The 19,833-nt window shown below is 48.7% G+C and overlaps 1 protein-coding gene across 7 annotated transcripts in view; it reads right to left on the reverse strand.

Moving 5' to 3' along the window:
* Positions 1 to 19,833, reverse strand: part of tom1l2 (target of myb1 like 2 membrane trafficking protein) — an 83,638-nt gene that overhangs the window by 11,110 nt on the left and 52,695 nt on the right. For 3 of the 7 annotated variants that reach the window (XR_005945274.1, XM_041206041.1, XM_041206043.1), the window contains exons 13-14: positions 3,419 to 3,484; positions 649 to 705 (exon numbers count right to left, since the gene is read on the reverse strand). The exons of 2 other annotated variants lie outside the window; for them this stretch is intronic. Coding sequence is in view for 4 of the 5 variants with exons in the window: in XM_041206041.1 (XP_041061975.1) it covers positions 649 to 705; positions 3,419 to 3,484 (123 nt within the window). In the remaining variant the exon portion in view is untranslated. The remainder of the gene's footprint in view (positions 1 to 648; positions 706 to 3,418; positions 3,485 to 19,833) is intronic. 2 more of the 7 variants (XM_041206042.1, XM_041206045.1) reach the window with 1 other exon arrangement.

Genomic DNA, 19,833 nt, shown 5'->3' on the forward strand with positions numbered 1-19,833 from the left:
ATGTTCAACAGAATGTGTTACAAATACCTTAGTAGTTGTTTTAGGACACCGATCTAATTGGGTCTAGAACTAGTCAAAGTCAGTCTTTGAACAGTTGATGCAATGAGGAGAAACAGAGATTTTCACGAGGATCTCAGTTTGGGGCTAGGGTGTTGTAATCTTTCTCCCTCTCACAATGATAGCAGCTTCAACTTATGTCACAGTCAGTATTAATGTTTAGGGGGTACACCAGCAACACTCATGGAAGGCTTCTGAATGTCTAATTCTCTAGAAGTGTCTTGTGTTCCAGCAAAACATGCACACACACGTGCATATTCATAAACACAGACAACCAGGCAGATGTCCTCTCCCACTTTGGATAGCTGGACAAAATTCCAGCGAATGGCTGGACATCCCTTTGCAAACCAATACTTAAAAAGAACAGAGTGTAATTCAAATCATAAATTTATATATTGCACATTCTAGTGTTTTAGTCTTTTTTTTTCCAAGTGCAAAGAGTAAGGGAGGGAGAAGTTACAGTTCACTAGAAGCTTCCTACGTATTAATTCCTGATGCAACAAGTTGGTGGGGGGGGGGGATGGAAAAGCGAAAAAAAAAGTGGAGAGAGAACTTAAACACAAAGCCAAAAAAAAGCAAAAAGCCCCTCACCACATCAGTGCTGAGCCATTCTTCAACGTCGTCCATAAGAGACTGTGCAACAGGAATCTACACAGCAATGGGAAAACCAAACCAGATAAAGTAAGCATAACAAAAAAAAGAAAAAAACTTAATGGGAGTGCAAAAATTCAAGATCTATAAAAGAGACAATTCACAGAAATATAAAACAGCAATAGCAGGATTCATATTAAAAACAAACCAGCCATGAAAATGGAATGCACATGAACCAAGGAATGGCATCTTTTGGACAGACATAAAGCCGACCCTTAATGAGGGATACATTGGAAAAAACATTTTATATGGCCACTTTCTTTGTTAGTTTTCTTCAAAACAAAAAGCGAATGTACATATATTTTGAGAAGCTGCTCAGTATTTATATGGTTTATATGGTTGCCATCATATTGGAAGCAGCACACTGATCAGGAGGTAGGATAGTTTGTCCATGTGGTTTACTGAGATCTGGGGATATAGTGATGGGCTTTGTAGAGTTGTCTCAGTGCTTTGTGTTGGCTTGTAGCTCTCTTCCAGGGCAAAGCCTTGAATATGTGACAAGTTCTTGGCTGTCTGATACTCTGAGTTGCAGATAAGAGTCTTTGTTATTAGGTTATTCAATCAGAAGTGCTGTTCTAAAGGAGTTATGGGTGTTACAACTTTTTAGGGCTCATGAACACCATGCCAGAGAAAGTACATGGAATGCACTCTCTGACCTCCATTAAGTGAGTTTCTAATGTCAGTCAAAGCATGGAGGAACAGTAAGGCTCTTGCTCACAGAAAGAGTGCATTGATGTTAAAAAAGTGAGCAAATTAGGAGCTAATGTGTGTAAAGTCAGAATTTTCTATAGTGAGGTGGGTTATTCAGAAGTTTTCTGCAAATATGATGCCATAAACAATTATGGAATTACTGAACATTGACTGTGGCTACTTGAATATATAGTAATGCATAGAAAAAAAATATAGATTTTGTTCCAAAGATTTTAATCATCTGATCCTCATGGAGATGAACAGCAATTCAAGAGACAGACCGTTGTGTTGGACTGCAATAAATATACAAAGATCTCAAATTCAAGAACTTTATTCTCATTTATCTTAAAAACAAATTAGTTTAATAAGTTGTGCAAAAAGTAGCACAATAAATACCCATGAAATTCCTTTTCCACTATTTCCTTTATTTTTTCCATAATACTGAAACATTGCAATAAGGCAAATTTTGTCTCAATTCACGGACAACTGTACACTGAAGTGTGCATGGTGTAGTTTCAAGATTTTTAGTATTATAGCTCTTTCGTCTCGAGGATCATTTTCTGAAAAAGTCTTAGAAAAAGCTGCTTTAATTTTGGTTACTAACCTCTTGTGTGGGGTCTTATCGAAAGCCTTCTGAAAATACAAATACATCACATCCACTCCACTGGTTCTCCGTTATCTATCCTGCTAGTAACATCCTCAAAAAGCTCCAACAGGTTTGTCAAATATGGTTTCCCTTTCATAAATCCACGTCGACTCTGCCCAACCCTACTGTTATCTTCTAAGTGCCCAATTACCACAACTTTTACTGTTGATTGTAGCAATTGCTACATGATGTCAGGCTAACAGGTCTGTAGTTCCCTGTTTTCTCTCTCCTTCCTTTCTTAAATAGTGGGGTTACATTTACTACCTTCCAATCTGCAGGCACTGTTCCAGGGAGTAGAAACTGAAATAGGTTGCAATCAAATACAAGAAATAGCATTCTTCCTCAAAAATGAGAAATATATTGTTAATTATTGTAATAATGTAAAATATCAGTTATTTATTTGTTTCTAGGACCTAGACCATCAGTAGGCGTAACACAGTTAATGAATACTATGTTAAAAGGAATCTTGTTAAAATACATTCCAAACTGTATAGTAAAAGACCAATTGATTCATAGCCTAAATCAGAAGATGATGATTGCAATTACTGCACAAAAAGAATACAGTGTGCCAGATGTCCAAACACAAAGTCTGGCAAAGAACATTCTCTCCTCCCCCCATCGCCCCCAAGAATGTACCATGTCTCTGCATTTTCTGTTGGCTCATCTGCACCATACTGTTGACTTTTATTGGTTTTCCCAAATATCTAGAAAGACAGATTAGAGTCTTTGTTTGTCAGTTTTAATGGTTCTACATGAAATGAGTTTGGGTAGTTCAACCTAGTGCTTAATGTGCACGGATGAATAACACAAAGCTGTGTTTCAGGCATTAATCTTACCCCATAGGGACCACAAGGATTGCAGGTCTGGGAAGTGGAAAGATTCAAGCAGGGATTGCTCAGACACATTGTTGGAGTAAGGTAAAGGAAAAGTGACTTGGTAGTTGGCTGTACTACCTTTAACCTTGAAACGCTTGATGCTGACCCTGGGTGACAAACTGTAATAAGTCTCCTTCTCAATTCTTGCATGTCAAGACTGTAAAACTGAACCCGAAAATGGAGGAAAGACAGGAAAAAGAAATTCCCATTTGGTAAAACTCATGTACATTGAGTGATTTCCAAGATTAGGACAAGCTTTCTTGTCCACTGGAAGAGTCAATAATCACTGGTATAAGAATAGAAGACATACAATTCATGTACTGTACTTCTCCAACAGCGCAATCTTCAACATAAAATAGGTTTAGATCTATGCACGTTACGCTCATCTGTCTGGTCTTTTACTTTGCAGTGTTGAATCAGTAAAGGTGTGGTTAAAGGGGGCTGGTGGTAAGGCAGGTTGTTTAGTAGAGTACAGCAGATCAATGTGGTGAAAGCTCACCATTCCTTGTGTCATGAGCCACTTGTCTATTGGCTCAATGTCTGGATCATCAGCTCTAGTGTTCAGCTGCATCAGTTATAGAACATTCCCACAGGCCCAGCAGTAAAAGAAAATCAGGACAAAGCCAAGAAAGGAGAAGAGAAAGAAATCCACATCAGATTACTGTAGAATATCTTCAACACACTGCTACACTTTTTAGGCAAAAATCAAATATTTGCACAAAAGTAATGACTTTCACCTTCAAAGTAATAAAAGTAATAGATAGTTATGAATGAATTACAAAAGATTATCTGAAGTTGATACAACATCAAACATAAAGAACCTTTTATTTACCTTTGTAATATTCCCCAACCACCATTTATATAGCATACCCTGGCAAAATGATTAGTTTAGCATGATTCTGTGTGAAAACCGACTGGATCAATAAACAGATTACATGGTCAAGCAGTACTACAAACTCGGGCACAAATGTATGCAGGTAAGCTTGTAAATATCCACCAGAAACAATGTGCTTGAACAGGAAATCCTTTCAACCCAAAATGTATTTAACCAAGAAGCACATTACCAAATCATGCTTGCATGCCTCAAAGCAGCTGATATTAAAAATCATACTTGAACATAGTTCTATGCTCCCATTAATCCGTAATGACACAGCAGTATTTCTGCACCAGTGTTCAGGTTGCTACTTTATTCTCAGATTGTGACTCGAACAAGGCTTAAGAGTCCATTCACTTCTCAAGTTCTACTTCAGCATATTCAATGTTGCTATGATTCACATCCTGTGAAATTCAGTAGGTAAATGCATCATAATATAATCTACATAGACCAAGATCATACACCTGGCGAGAATTATCTCAGGGGTGAAATGCGGTAAACACTACAATGAGCTCATGTGCTCAGAATTATCTGGCTTACTTTCTGCTCCCAAGTCTTAGTTCCCCTATCGGATCACTATCTAGGGGGCCTTTGTTGGAAGGACAGTATTGGGCTTGGCTGTGTTTCCCTCCCATCCACAAATCAAACATTCAGCAAGGACTCACTGGCCAGGATTTTCCATGCCTGCTGGCATCCGGCGGGTTCAGTGGTGTGAATGGACAATAGGATACGATTGGTTTCATGACGGTGTGAAACCAGTTCGTGATCGTCCACTCAGCCTGCTGATGGTGGGCCGCATTCTCTGCCATCGGACATCAGAAACCTCACTGTAATACATCAGCATATCATTATTAGGCTACCTGCCAGAATCGTCCCCCCCACTGGATTGTCTGCCCACATCAGTGGGAAAGCATGCCGGTGTAGAACATGTCATGACAACTGTGATGTGCAGAAGTTGAGACTTACCCGCCAGGGCTTTGCTCACATCATGGACATCTGAGGAGCAGATGCTGATGTGTGACATGAACAGCACACTGGAGGAATGTCCATAGAATGCTGGGTGGTTTCTCATGAACATGGCTCTGCTGCAAAGCAGTGGATGAAGTTGGATAGTCACCGTTGACGCTCACAACGGATGACGGTCCAGGCGGTGGGATGGGAAGGGCTAAGCTTGGCTGGGAGAGGAAGAGGTGTCGGGGTGGGGGGAGAAATGAAGGTGTTGGGGGCCGGGTAGGGAGAACAGGGGAGAAGACAGCAATTGGGAAAGTAGGTGTAAGGGGTGTGGAAGATGCAGGGGATGTGGTGCGGAGAGAAGAGGGTGTCCGGAGGCAAGAAGGGGTGCAGAGAGGGGAGGATGTCCGGGGAAGATGGGGGTGGGGGAGGGATTAAGGATGGAGGAAGTAGTAAGGTTGGTAGGAGGAGTCAGAAAGGAGGAGGTACTAAGCAGGGGGGAGGGAAGTGCAGGTGAACGTGCATGTGAGGGGTTGGATAGGTCTATGCCTGTCTCTTGGGGAGCGAACTGAGGGTGGGTGAGAAATGGAGGAAGGATGATAATGAATGAGGGCAGAGCGAGACGGGAGGGTGAGGGTTTGATGGTAGTGATAGAAGGGACGACGAGGATGGTTGATGGGGACCCGGAGGCAGACACGGACCCTGTGGGTTGGAAGGAGGATGTCGGGGAGGTGCATGTGGATGGGGGCCGGATTTTATGGAAGGAAGGGAACATACACATTCACCTGGACATCCCCGAAGGAAAAAGGTTGCAGCTAGTAGGTCAGCTCTGATGGACAACTGAAGGCCAACCCCAGTAGGCAGCTTTCAGAATGCTTTGGACATTGTGATGAGTGTGAGGATCTGTGTGCATGGCAGAGTGCTTGCATGAGGCTGTGCAAGGCCTTGCCACGGGCGCGCACACACCCCTCTGAAGTCCACCTCTTCACTGGAGGAGTCTTCTTGGCTGCAGATGACGACATGGATGGAGCTGAGTAACTGGCTGGCTGAGGGTGTTGGTCCTTTGGCAGAGCTCCCTGTGAACCAAAGTAGAGATAAGTAGTGCATGGCAGCCAAGTCAAAAGCAGGAGAGAGGGAGCACTCACAGTTGCTTTGAGGGATGATGTGGTGCAGGATCCTCTGGTGGGTGTTCGCCACCAATCTCACCGTCACCGCAGGCACAGTCCAGATCCTCACCAGTCAGCACGATGGCACGCTCCTTAGAGTGAGTGAGGATTCTAATGTGGGCCACTCCACCCCGGTCTAGGACCTCTCCCTGATATGAGCAGGCTTTGCCTGCATGAAAACAGATGGAGTGAGAGCAGGACGCATGGCACTACATGGAGCGTTTGTGTTGTGCAGCACCATGGACAAGAATGAGGATGAGAGCTCAAGAGGATATGAGCCTGTGAGAGTTAGTGGTGTTGTCCCTTGAGGTGTGAGATCCCTGTGGATGTGTGATGGGTTTGAGAACGATGAGAAGAGGGAGTTACCATAGCGGAACGGATGAGACCATTCATCCTGTGATGAAACTGGGTGGCTGTCGTCTTTTGCAGGGCACTGAAGCTGACCACCGTTACCACAGCCTCCCAAACCTAGTTGGTAATGCTGTTGACCATCCTGTGCCAGAGTGGGGGTTGGGGACATCGTGGCAGGCCTCCATGGCATCCAAAAGGCATTCCAGTGACACATCGCCAAACCTGGGGGCTGCAGTCTTCTAGCAGTATGTGGACATCTTCCTTGCAGTAGTCAAGGCCTGGAAGCACTGGGATGTGTGTGTGGTTGGACTTTCAATATAGCACCTGGCGTGATGAAGCGGTGAAGTGATGGCGGGCAGGTGAATGAGACCACGCTCGCCATTGAAACAGCGTGTTTCCTGGGAATGCATCAATAACGTGGCAGGATTGGGATGATATGGCGTGCAAACCCGCCATCGTGACTGGTAGGTAAAATGCAATTTTTCCCTGCCAGCTACCGCACTAAGGGCAAATCTGGGATGATTCTGCCCACTGTTAATGTTGAACTTGTACTGCAATAGAGTACATGTTTTAAGTTCGTAATTAAGAGCTGCTATCCCCAATTGGGGAAGGATTAGGAATTCATTGCATGAGTATAAAAACTAGTTCACACTGACAGTTTGGGGCACAAGGGGAATGGGGGAACTGGAATAGCCTCTATTTACTCTGCAGTCTTGGAAATAAAACTATCTTAGAAAAAGGTACAGGCTGGCTTCAGACCCATTCTTTCTTTAAAATGAGAGTATTGTCGTTAACGTTTATCTCTCATTTATAGAGAACCGTTGTTCGAGTTAGGTAACAAAGCTGCCACGGTCCCAGCACTAATTGAAGAGAGGGGGCAAGGTGAGAAAGTGTGGGGGCAGGGGGGAGAAATTAACTCAGTATTTGCAACTAGGAAAATAAAATGAGATATTTTTCTGAATAAAGAACATTACACAATAAAGCACACTTTGGAGATCAATACTGTTCACTCCAATAACAAAATAGTGAAGCAGGACTAAGCACACCCTCATGGTTCAGATGGTTTATCCAAGCATTGCAACATCAGTCTTAAATTTCATTGTTCTCTTCCATTACTTGGTTTCCCGTCTGCCTCCAAAAATCTATCAATTATTCTTAAAATTTAAATGCATTTTGGCACACAAATGTGGCTATTGTTCTTGAACAATGATTAAATGGATCTGAATTTTTAATTTACCTGAGCCATGTGCAAAATATCATAGGGTACATAAAATTAGAGAGATGAATATGTGGCTCAAAGACTGGTGTGAAATGAGTTCTGGTTCGTGGGGTACTGACACCAGTAGTGGGGAAAGTGGAGGCTGTACCGTTCGAGCAGTCTATAGCTGACTTGAGCTGGAGCCAGTGTTCTGGCAAGCCACATAGTTAGGGAAATGGAGAGGGTTTTAAACTAAATAGTGGGAGCAACTGATCAAATTTGGGAAGATGTGGTAAATCAGAGTCAAGAAAAGGCAAGAGAGAAAGGTATTAATGTGAGAAACGAAAAACAGACTGTGACAGGAAGGGGTAGAGTACAGAAAGTACAAATCTAAGAGCAGATAAGGCTAGAGGTTACAAAAATACTAAAAAGGACAAAACTAAAGGCTCCATATCTGAATGCATGTAGCATTCAAAACAAAACAAATGAACTGATTGTACTTATTTATTTCTATTTGCACTAATTGATAGCATAGACATGGCACCAGGATGACAGATTGGGACCTGGTTATTGAAAGGTATTTAGGCAGGATAGGAAACTAGGAAAAGTTGGAGCGCTGGCTCTATTAATTAAATGATGGTAGCACAATAGAGAGGGATGACCCAAGTTCAGGAAACCAGGATGTAGAAATTATTTGGGTAAAGATAAATGATAAAGGCAGGAAGTAACTTGTGGGAGCGGTGTACAAGCCCCCCCGAAAGGTAACCGTATGGTAGAATGAGGTAAAAAGGAAGACATCATGAAAGCTTGTCAGAAAGGTATGGCGATAATCATTGGGGAGTTTAATCTTCATATAGACTGGGAAAGTCAGATGGGCAAAGGTAGCCTAGATGAGGAACTCAATGCTTTCAGGATAGTTTCTTAGAACAGCACGCTCTGGCACGAACCAGAGAGCAGGTTATGCTCAACCTGGTATTGTGCAATGAGATAGGATTAATTAATGACCTCAGTGAAGGCACCTCTAGGTAGCAGCAACCATAATATGATTGCATTTTACATTGAGTTTGAGGGAGAAGAGATGGTCTGAGACTAGTACTTTAAATTTAAATAAGGGAAATTATGAGGGCATGAAAGCACAACCAGCCAAAGTGAGCTGGGAAATTAGGTTAAGGGATAGGTCCTTGGAGATGCAGTGGCAGACACTGAAGGGGATATCTCAGAGTACACATTCCAACGGGAGGGTCCACCATCCGTGGTTAACTAAAAAAAAATAAAGATAGTATCAAACAAAGAAAAAGCATGCAATTGCACAAAGATGGGTGGCAGGTCAGAAGATTGGACAGAATATAAAACACAGCAAAGAATGACCAAAAGATAGATAAGGAAGGAAAAAATTAGAGCATAGGAGGAAGCGAACTAGAAACAAAGATAGATAGTAAGATTTTCTAAAGGTATTTTAAAAAGAAAAAAAAAGTTAAAAAGTGAACACTGATCCTATTGAAAATGAATATGGCAGGATGTTGGGGGAGGGGGAGAATTACAATCACCAGGGAAGTGATACTGAGAAAATTGTTAGAGCTGTGGGCTGACAAGTCTCAGCTCCTGATGGACTTCATCCTTCGGTCTTGAAAGAAGTGGCTAGTGAGATAGTTCAAGCATTGGTTTCAAATTTTCCAAAATTCCATAGATTTGGAGGAAGGTTCCATTAGATTGGAAAATAGTGAATGTAACTCCTTCATTCAAAAGGGTGGGGGGGGGAGAGACAGAAAGCAGGAAACTACTGGGTTGAAGCCAAGCACAACTAAACAACAGCCTTGGCAGCAGCTGGCAAGTAGACAGCCACAAACACAATAATATGGTCATTTAGTGAAGCATACAGACAAAAAGTTGAGAGCAACAATGAGTAACACTGAAGTGTAAAGGACCACAGAAAAAACAAATTGTTTATAAATGTCACGACTCACTGGGGATAGTGCACTGTAATATCAAACTGTTGCCCGAACCACATTAAAGGAGAAAAAGTTTGATCAACCCACCTAACTGTTTAATTTAGGCTAACAGAGTACAAGCACCAGGTTTGTAAACTTAATAAGTAAATAACCGTTTATTAAACAAACTGGTCATTAACCAGTGGCAAAAGAAAGAAATATAAACTGCTAATTTCTAATTCTATGATCTAAACACTACCCCTACTTATATCCACACAAAACACAAAGTACAGGATTCGATGGGTTGATTTTGATCAATGTCTCTCAAATTCCTTTCAGTTCTTGATGATGACATGAGGTGGTCTTCAAGTACTTTCAGTCTTTAGTTCACTGATTGCCTTTCAATGTTTCTAACACTGATTTTCCCCTTTGCCTCTTGACAGGGGTTTTCAGAGAGAGAGAGAGAGAGAGAGAGAGAGAGCAGGCTAGAGAGATATATATGGGAAAAATACTGGAATCTTCCACACAAAGGAGAAAGAGGTTTTTGGTTTTGTTCCTTTCAGACTAGGACCTATTCTGCTACACTCTCATAAAACTGGTCACCGAGTCAGGAGCCAATTAAAATGTTGTCATGCAGTTCCCTTGGTCTAGTACTCCTCCTCAGCACCATCTGTAATTCATGGCACACTGCAACATTGTATATATCCCTCACACTGTTCCAGTAGACATGTCTTTTAGCTGCAGTCACTAATTTTACCACAGTCCAATAGAAAATAAAAAAGATATGTTCCTTACAATAATCCTCAAGGACATAGGTAATTATCCAGAAATAAAGATCAAGGAGTTGTAGCTTTTTTTTTGTTATTTCATACAATTATTCTGGGATCCAATCCATTAAAATGACAAATGCATTTCCAGAAATGAACATTCTATAAGATGTAGAGACTATACCATGCATGTTTACTTGCGATGTCACAGAGCTGGTGCCTGTCAGATTTTAAATTAAAAACTGCAATGGTGGACAGACTGGTGTACAAGAAACAACAGCAGCCTCCCCTCCCAAGAATAGATGATCTATGATGAGTGCTGACAAAAACAAAGTTTGAACTATTCCATTTTGATATTCAAATCTAAATCTGTCCATTCAGTTAAGTAATAAACTTAGTCGAGCCATGTAGGTCGTAGCAAATTGCACAAATCTTATTTTCACCTAAAGTAGAAGTCTATTATAGCTAATACAATTCATAATAAAATTAGAGAAAAGTAGGTGTGGAGTGAAAGTTTACTTTGTCCCCAGCTGTAATTTGAACTTGATCTATTATGTGGAAGATGTTATATAAGTTTAAGCAGTGATTGTTGCTATTGTCATTTTTCAACTCGTATGTGGGGATAAACTGAAGACAGAACATTTTATCCTTCCTTGCTGTGGAAAAGCATTTGGCATATACTCAACTTCTCTGGAAGAAGACAGTCAAAAATCAGAGAATCACCATCTCAAATCTGCAGAATTTTGAAGTGCTGCAACCTACCTCACCACACATATTTCTCGAACTGTATTAAGATTTAGCCATTGGATAGGCATTGATTTTGTAGGTGCTAACATTACAGAAACCATTTCTGTTTTAGAAATGCTGGTCGATCTAGCAGTTGATATATTGGAGATTTATGTGTTATGTCGTTGAATATAAGCTTACACATGTCATTTCCCAAACCTTGCATTAATCTCAACCATAACACTGGGTACAATGTCAAGCAAAGGCATTTGTGCTTCCCCACAAAGTCCATGAGTATACAAGGGACTGTGCTGCTTTATTCTAGCTGCTACAAAGTTGTGGCGAAGGAAGGGACAGTAACAGGAACAGGGGAGGGAGGGGAGGAAAGGAAAGGGGGAGGAAAGGAAAGGAACAGGGGAGGGAGGGAAAGGAACGGAAGGGAAAAAGGGGGGAGGGAGGGAAGGAAGGAAAGGAACAGGGGAGGTTGGGAGGGAAGAAAAGGAAAGGAACGGTGGGGGGAAGGAGGGAGGGAAGGAAAGGAACGGGGGGGGGGGGGGGAAGAAAGGAACAGGGGAGGGAGAGAGGGAGGGAGGGAAGGAACAGGAACAGGGGAGGGAGGGAGGGAGGGGAAAGGAAAGGAACGGGAAGGGAGGGAAGGAGGGAAAGGAACAGGGGAGGGAGGGAGGGGAAAGGAACAGGAACAGGGGAGGGAGGGAGGGGAAAGGAACAGGAACCGGGGAGGGAGGGAGGGGAAAGGAACAGGAACCGGGGAGGGAGGGAGGGGAAAGGAACAGGAACAGGGGAGGGAGGGAGGGGAAAGGAACAGGAACAGGAACCGGGGAGGGAGGGAGGGGAAAGGAACAGGAACAGGAACCGGGGAGGGAGGGAGGGGAAAGGAACAGGAACCGGGGAGGGAGGGAGGGGAAAGGAACAGGAACCGGGGAGGGAGGGAGGGAGGGGAAAGGAACAGGAACCGGGGAGGGAGGGAGGGAGGGGAAAGGAACAGGAACCGGGGAGGGAGGGAGGGGAAAGGAACAGGAACCGGGGAGGGAGGGAGGGGAAAGGAACAGGGGAGGGAGGGAGGGGAAAGGAAAGGAACAGCGGAGGGAGGGAGGGAGGGGAAAGGAAAGGAACAGGGGAGGGAGGGAGGGGAAAGGAAAGGAACAGGGGAGGGAGGGAGGGAGGGAGGGAGGGGAAAGGAAAGGAACAGGGGAGGGAGGGAAGGAGGGAAAGGAACAGGGGAGGGAGGGAAGGAGGGAAAGGAACAGGGGAGGGAGGGAAGGAGGGAAAGGAACAGGCGAGGGAGGGAAGGAGGGAAAGGAACAGGAACAGGCGAGGGAGGGAAGGAGGGAAAGGAACAGGAGCAGGGGAGGGAGGGAAGGGAAAGGAACAGGAACAGGAACAGGAACCGGGGAGGGAGGGAGGGGAAAGGAAAGGAACAGGGGAGGGAGGGAGGGAGGGGAAAAGAAAGGAACAGGGGAGGGAGGGAAGGAAGGAAAGGAACAGGGGAGGGAGGGAAGGAGGGAAAGGAACAGGGGAGGGAGGGAAGGAGGGAAAGGAACAGGAACAGGCGAGGGAGGGAAGGAGGGAAAGGAACAGGAACAGGCGAGGGAGGGAAGGAGGGAAAGGAACAGGAACAGGCGAGGGAGGGAAGGAGGGAAAGGAACAGGAACAGGCGAGGGAGGGAAGGAGGGAAAGGAACAGGAACAGGCGAGGGAGGGAAGGAGGGAAAGGAACAGGGGAGGGAGGGAAGGAGGGAAAGGAACAGGAACAGGGGAGGGAGGGAAGGTGAAGGGAAAGGAACAGGAACAGGAACCGGGGAGGGAGGGAGGGGAAAGGAACAGGAACAGGAACCGGGGAGGGAGGGAGGGGAAAGGAACAGGAACAGGAACCGGGGAGGGAGGGAGGGGAAAGGAACAGGAACCGGGGAGGGTGGGAGGGAGGGGAAAGGAACAGGAACCGGGGAGGGAGGGAGGGAGGGGAAAGGAACAGGAACCGGGGAGAGAGGGAGGGAGGGGAAAGGAACAGGAACCGGGGAGGGAGGGAGGGAGGGGAAAGGAACAGGAACCGGGGAGGGAGGGAGGGAGGGGAAAGGAACAGGAACCGGGGAGGGACGGAGGGAGGGGAAAGGAACAGGAACCGGGGAGGGAGGGAGGGAGGGGAAAGGAACAGGAACCGGGGAGGGAGGGAGGGGAAAGGAACAGGAACCGGGGAGGGAGGGAGGGGAAAGGAACAGGAACCGGGGAGGGAGGGAAAGGAACAGGAACAGGAACCGGGGAGGGAGGGAGGGGAAAGGAACAGGAACAGGAACCGGGGAGGGAGGGAGGGGAAAGGAACAGGAACAGGAACCGGGGAGGGAGGGAGGGGAAAGGAACAGGAACCGGGGAGGGTGGGAGGGAGGGGAAAGGAACAGGAACTGGGGAGGGAGGGAGGGAGGGGAAAGGAACAGGAACCGGGGAGAGAGGGAGGGAGGGGAAAGGAACAGGAACCGGGGAGGGAGGGAGGGAGGGAAAGGAACAGGAACCGGGGAGGGACGGAGGGAGGGGAAAGGAACAGGAACCGGGGAGGGAGGGAGGGAGGGGAAAGGAACAGGAACCGGGGAGGGAGGGAGGGGAAAGGAACAGGAACCGGGGAGGGAGGGAGGGGAAAGGAACAGGAACCGGGGAGGGAGGGAAGGGAAAGGAACAGGAACCGGGGAGGGAGGGAGGGAGGGAGGGGAAAGGAAAGGAACAGGGGAGGGAGGGAGGGAGGGGAAAGGAAAGGAACAGGGGAGGGAGGGAGGGAGGGGAAAGGAAAGGAACAGGGAGGGAGGGAAGGGGAAGGGAAAGGAACAGGAACAGGGGAGGGAGGGAAGGGGAAGGGAAAGGAACAGGAACAGGGGAGGGAGGGAGGGAGGGGAAAGGAACAGGAACAGGGGAGGGAGGGAGGGAGGGAGGGGAAAGGAACAGGAACAGGGGAGGGAGGGAGGGAGGGAGGGGAAAGGAAAGGAACAGGGGAGGGAGGGAAGGAAGGACAGGAAAGGAACAGGGGAGGGAAGGAAGGAACGACAGGAAAGGAAGAGGGGAGAGAGGGAAAGGAAAGGAAGAGGGGAGGGAGGGAGGGAAGGAAAGGAAGAGGGGAGGGAGGGAGGGAAGGGAAAGGAAGAGGAACCGGGGAGGGAGGGAAGGGAAAGGAACAGGAACCGGGGAGGGAGGGAGGGAGGGGAAAGGAAAGGAACAGGGGAGGGAGGGAGGGAGGGAGGCAAAGGAAAGGAACAGGGGAGGGAGGGAAGGAGGCAAAGGAAAGGAACAGGGGAGGGAGGGAAGGAGGCAAAGGAAAGGAACAGGGGAGGGAGGGAAGGAGGCAAAGGAAAGGAACAGGGGAGGGAGGGAAGGAGGCAAAGGAAAGGAACAGGGGAGGGAGGTAAGGAGGCAAAGGAAAGGAACAGGGGAGGGAGGTAAGGAGGCAAAGGAAAGGAACAGGGGAGGGAGGGAAGGAGGCAAAGGAAAGGAACAGGGGAGGGAGGGAAAGAGGCAAAGGAAAGGAACAGGGGAGGGAGGGAAGGAGGCAAAGGAAAGGAACAGGGGAGGGAGGGAAGGAGGCAAAGGAAAGGAACAGGGGAGGGAGGGAAGAAGGCAAAGGAAAGGAACAGGGGAGGGAGGGAAGAAGGCAAAGGAAAGGAACAAAGGGAGGGAGGGAGGGAGGGAGGGAAAGGAAAGGAACAGGGGAGGGAGGGAGGGAAAGGAAAGGAACAGGGGAGGGAGGGAGGGAGGGAAAGGAACAGGGGAGGGAGGGAGGGAAAGGAAAGGAACAGGGGAGGGAAAGGAAAGGAACAGGGGAGGGAGGGAAAGGAACAGAGGAGGGAGGGAAAGGAACAGGGGAGGGAGGGATGGAAAGGAAAGGAACAGGGGAGGCAGGGAGGGAGGGAGGGAAAGGAAAGGAAAGGAAAGGAACAGGGGAGGGAGGGAGGGAGGGAAAGGAAAGGAAAGGAACAGGGGAGGGAGGGAGGGAAAGGAAAGGAACAGGGGAGGGAGGGAGGGAAAGGAAAGGAACAGGGGAGGGAGGGAGGGAAGGAAAGGAAAGAACAGGGGAGGGAGGGAGGGAGGGAAAGGAACAGGGGAGGGAAGGAAAGGAAAGGTACAGGGGAGGGAAAGGAAAGGAACAGGGGAGGGAAAGGAAAGGAACAGGGGAGGGAGGGAAAGGAACAGGGGAGGGAGGGATGGAAAGGAAAGGAACAGGGGAGGCAGGGAGGGAGGGAGGGAGGGAAAGGAACAGGGGAGGGAGGGAAGGAAAGGAAAGGAACAGGGGGGGCAGGGAGGGAGGGAGGGAGGGAAAGGAAAGGAACAGGGGAGGGAGGGAGGAAGGGAAAGGAAAGGAACAGGGGGGGCAGGGAGGGAGGGAGGGAGGGAAAGGAAAGGAACAGGAGAGGGAGGGAGGGAGGGAGGGAGGGAAAGGAAAGGGAGGGAGGGAGGGAAAGGAAAGGGAGGGAGGGAGGGAAAGGAAGGAAAGGAAAGAAAAGGAAGGGAGGGAAAGAAAAGGAAGGGAGGGAAGGAAAAGGGAGGGACAGGAGAGGAACGGAAGGGAGGGACAGGAAAGGAACGGAAGGGAGGGACAGGAAAGGAACGGAAGGGAGGGACAGGAAAGGAACGGAAGGGAGTGAGGGAAAGGAAAGGAAGGGAGGGAAAGGAAAGGAAGGGAGGGAAAGGAAAGGAAGGGAGGGAATGGAAAGGAAGGGAGGGAATGGAAAGGAAAGGAAGGGAGGGAAAGGAAAGGAAGGGAGGGAGGGAAAGGAAAGGAAGGGAGGGAAAGGAAAGGAAGGGAGGGAGGGAAAGGAAAGGAAGGAAGGGAGCGAGGGAAAGGAAAGGAAGGAAGGGAGCGAGGGAAAGGAAAGGAAGGGAGGGAAAGGAAAGGAAGGGAGGGAAAGGAAAGGAAGGGAGGGAAAGGAAAGGAAGGGAGGGAAAGGAAAGGAAGGGAGGGAGGGAAAGGAAAGGAAGGAAGGGAGCGAGGGAAAGGAAAGGAAGGGAGGGAAAGGAAAGGAAGGGAGGGAAAGGAAAGGAAGGGAGGGAAAGGAAGGGAGGGAAAGGAAGGGAGGGAAAGGAAGGGAGGGAAGAAGGAGGGAAAGGAAGGGAGGGAAAGGAAGGGAGGGAAAAGAAAGGAGGGAAAGGAAAGGAGGGAAAGGAAAGGAGGGAAAGGAAAGGAAGGGAAGGGAGGGAGGGAAAGGAAGGGAAGGGAGGGAAAGGAACGGAACGGAGGGAAATGAACGGAACGGAACGGAAGGGAGGGAAAGAAAAGGAAGGGAGGGAAAGGAAAGGAAGGGAGGGAAAGGAAAAGAAGGGAGGGAAAGGAAGGGAGGGAAAGGAAGGGAGGGAAAGGAACAGAAGGGAGGGAAAGGAAAGGAAGGGAGGGAAAGGAAAGGAAGGGAGGGAAATGAACGGAACGGAGGGAAATGAACGGAACGGAACGGAAGGGAGGGAAAGGAAAAGAAGGGAGGGAAAGGAAGGGAGGGAAAGGAACAGAAGGGAGGGAAAGGAAAGGAAGGGAGGGAAAGGAAAGGAAGGGAGGGAAAGGAAAGGAAGGGAGGGAAAGGAACGGAACGGAGGGAAAGGAACGGAACGGAGGGAAGGGAAAGGAAAGGAAGGGAGGGAAAGGAAAGGAAGGGAGGGAAAGGAAAGGAAGGGAGGGAAAGGAAAGGAAGGGAGGGAAAGGAAAGGAAGGGAGGGAAAGGAAAGGAAGGGAGGGAAAGGAAAGGAAGGGAGGGAAAGGAAAGGAAGGGAGGGAAAGGAAAGGAAGGGAGGGAAAGGAAAGGAAGGGAGGGAGGGAAAGGAAGGGAGGGAGGGAAAGGAAGGGAGGGAGGGAAAGGAAGGGAGGGAGGGAAAGGAAAGGAAGGGAGGGAGGGAAGGGAAAGGAAAGGAACGGAAGGAAGGGAGGGAAAGGAAAGGAAAGGGAGGGAAAGGAAAGGAAAGGGAGGGAAAGGAAAGGAAAGGGAGGGAAAGGAAAGGGAGGGAAAGGAAAAGAAGGGAAAGGAAAGGGAGGGAGGGAAAGGAAAGGGAGGGAGGGAAAGGAAAGGGAGGGAGGGAAAGGAAAGGGAGGGAGGGAAAGGAAAGGGAGGGAAAGGAAAGGGAGGAAGGGAAAGGAAAGGGAGGGAGGGAAAGGAAAGGGAGGAAGGGAAAGGAAAGGGAGGAAGGGAAAGGAAAGGAAAGGAGGGAAAGGAAAGGAAGGGAGGGAAAGGAAAGGAAGGGAGGGAGGGAAAGGAAAGGAAGGGAGGGAAAGGAAAGGAAGGGAGGGAGGGAAAGGAAAGGGAGGGAGGGAAAGGGAGGGAGGGAAAGGAAAGGGAGGAAGGGAAAGGAAAGGGAGGGAGGGAAAGGAAAGGGAGGAAGGGAAAGGAAAGGGAGGAAGGGAGGGAAGGGAAAGGAAAGGAACGGAAGGAAGGGAGGGAAAGGAAAGGAAAGGAAAGGGAGGGAAAGGAAAGGAAAGGGAGGGAAAGGAAAGGGAGGGAAAGGAAAAGAAGGGAAAGGAAAGGGAGGGAGGGAAAGGAAAGGGAGGGAGGGAAAGGAAAGGGAGGGAGGGAAAGGAAAGGGAGGGAGGGAAAGGAAAGGGAGGGAGGGAAAGGAAAGGGAGGGAGGGAAAGGAAAGGGAGGGAAAGGAAAGGGAGGAAGGGAAAGGAAAGGGAGGGAGGGAAAGGAAAGGGAGGAAGGGAAAGGAAAGGGAGGAAGGGAAAGGAAAGGAAAGGAGGGAAAGGAAAGGAAGGGAGGGAAAGGAAAGGAAGGGAGGGAGGGAAAGGAAAGGAAGGGAGGGAAAGGAAAGGAAGGGAGGGAGGGAAAGGAAAGGGAGGGAGGGAAAGGAAAGGGAGGGAGGGAAAGGAAAGGGAGGAAGGGAAAGGAAAGGGAGGGAGGGAAAGAAAAGGGAGGAAGGGAAAGGAAAGGGAGGAAGGGAAAGGAAAGGAAAGGAGGGAAAGGAAAGGAAGGGAGGGAAAGGAAAGGAAGGGAGGGAAAGGAAAGGAACGGAACGGAGGGAAAGGAAAGGAACGGAACGGAGGGAGGGAAAGGAACGGAAGGAAGGGAGGGAAAGGAAAGGGAGGGAGGGAAAGGAAAGGGAGGGAGGGAAAGGAAAGGGAGGGAGGGAAAGGAAAGGGAGGGAGGGAAAGGAAAGGGAGGGAGGGAAAGGAAAGGGAGGGAGGGAAAGGAAAGGGAGGGAGGGAAAGGAAAGGGAGGGAGGGAAAGGAAAGGGAGGGAGGGAAAGGAAAGGGAGGGAGGGAAAGGAAAGGGAGGGAGGGAAGGGAAAGGAAAGGAAGGGAGGGAGGGAAAGGAAAGGAAGGGAGGGAAAGGAAGGGAGGGAGGGAAAGGAAAGGAAGGGAGGGAGGGAAAGGAAAGGAGGGAGGGAAAGGAAAGGAAGGGAGGGAGAGAAAGGAAGGGAGGGAAAGGAAAGGAAGGGAGGGAAAGGAAAGGAAGGAAGGAAGGGAGGGAAAGGAAAGGAACGGAAGGAAGGGAGGGAAAGGAAAGGAACGGAAGGAAGGGAGGGAAAGGAAAGGAACGGAAGGAAGGGAGGGAAAGGAAAGGAACGGAAGGAAGGGAGGGAAAGGAAAGGAACGGAAGGAAGGGAGGGAAAGGAAAGGAACGGAAGGAAGGGAGGGAAAGGAAAGGAACGGAAGGAAGGGAGGGAAAGGAAAGGAACGGAAGGAAGGGAGGGAAAGGAAAGGAACGGAAGGAAGGGAGGGAAAGGAAAGGAACGGAAGGAAGGGAGGGAAAGGAAAGGAACGGAAGGAAGGGAGGGAAAGGAAAGGAACGGAAGGAAGGGAGGGAAAGGAAAGGAACGGAAGGAAGGGAGGGAAAGGAAAGGAAAGGAAAGGGAGGGAAAGGAAAGGAAAGGGAGGGAAGGAAGGGAGGGAAAGGAAAGGAAAGGAAAGGGAGGGAAAGGAAAGGAAAGGGAGGGAAGGAAGGGAGGGAAAGGAAAGGAAAGGAACGGAAGGAAGGGAGGGAAAGGAAAGGAAAGGAAAGGGAGGGAAAGGAAAGGAAAGGGAGGGAAAGGAAAGGAACGGAAGGAAGGGAGGGAAAGGAAAGGAAAGGAAAGGGAGGGAAAGGAAAGGAAAGGGAGGGAAAGGAAAAGGAGGGAAAGGAAAGGGAGGGAGGGAAAGGAAAGGGAGGGAGGGAAAGGGAGGGAGGGAAAGGAAAGGGAGGGAGGGAAAGGAAAGGGAGGGAGGGAAAGGAAAGGGAGGGAGGGAAAGGAAAGGGAGGGAGGGAAAGGAAAGGGAGGGAGGGAAAGGAAAGGGAGGGAGGGAAAGGAAAGGGAGGGAGGGAAAGGAAAGGGAGGGAGGGAAAGGAAAGGGAGGGAGGGAAAGGAAAGGGAGGGAGGGAAAGGAAAGGGAGGGAGGGAAAGGAAAGGGAGGGAGGGAAAGGAAAGGGAGGGAGGGAAAGGAAAGGGAGGGAGGGAAAGGAAAGGGAGGGAGGGAAAGGAAAGGGAGGGAGGGAAAGGAAAGGGAGGGAGGGAAAGGAAAGGGAGGGAGGGAAAGGAAAGGGAGGGAGGGAAAGGAAAGGGAGGGAGGGAAAGGAAAGGGAGGGAGGGAAAGGAAAGGGAGGGAGGGAAAGGAAAGGGAGGGAGGGAAAGGAAAGGGAGGGAGGGAAAGGAAAGGGAGGGAGGGAAAGGAAAGGGAGGGAGGGAAAGGGAGGGAGGGAGGGAAAGGAAAGGGAGGGAGGGAAAGGAAAGGGAGGGAGGGAAAGGAAAGGGAGGGAGGGAGGGAAAGGAAAGGGAGGGAGGGAAAGGAAAGGAGGGAAAGGAAGGGAGGGAAAGGAAGGGAGGGAAAGGAAGGGAGGGAAAGGAAGGGAGGGAAAGGAAAGGAACGGAAGGGAGGGAAAGGAAAGGGAGGGAGGGAAAGGAAAGGAGGGAAAGGAAGGGAGGGAAAGGAAGGGAGGGAAAGGAAAGGGAGGGAGGGAGGGAAAGGAAAGGGAGGGAGGGAAAGGAAAGGAGGGAAAGGAAGGGA

This window comes from Carcharodon carcharias, chromosome 15 (genome assembly GCF_017639515.1).
Source record: "Carcharodon carcharias isolate sCarCar2 chromosome 15, sCarCar2.pri, whole genome shotgun sequence".
NCBI classification, from domain to species: domain Eukaryota; kingdom Metazoa; phylum Chordata; class Chondrichthyes; order Lamniformes; family Lamnidae; genus Carcharodon; species Carcharodon carcharias.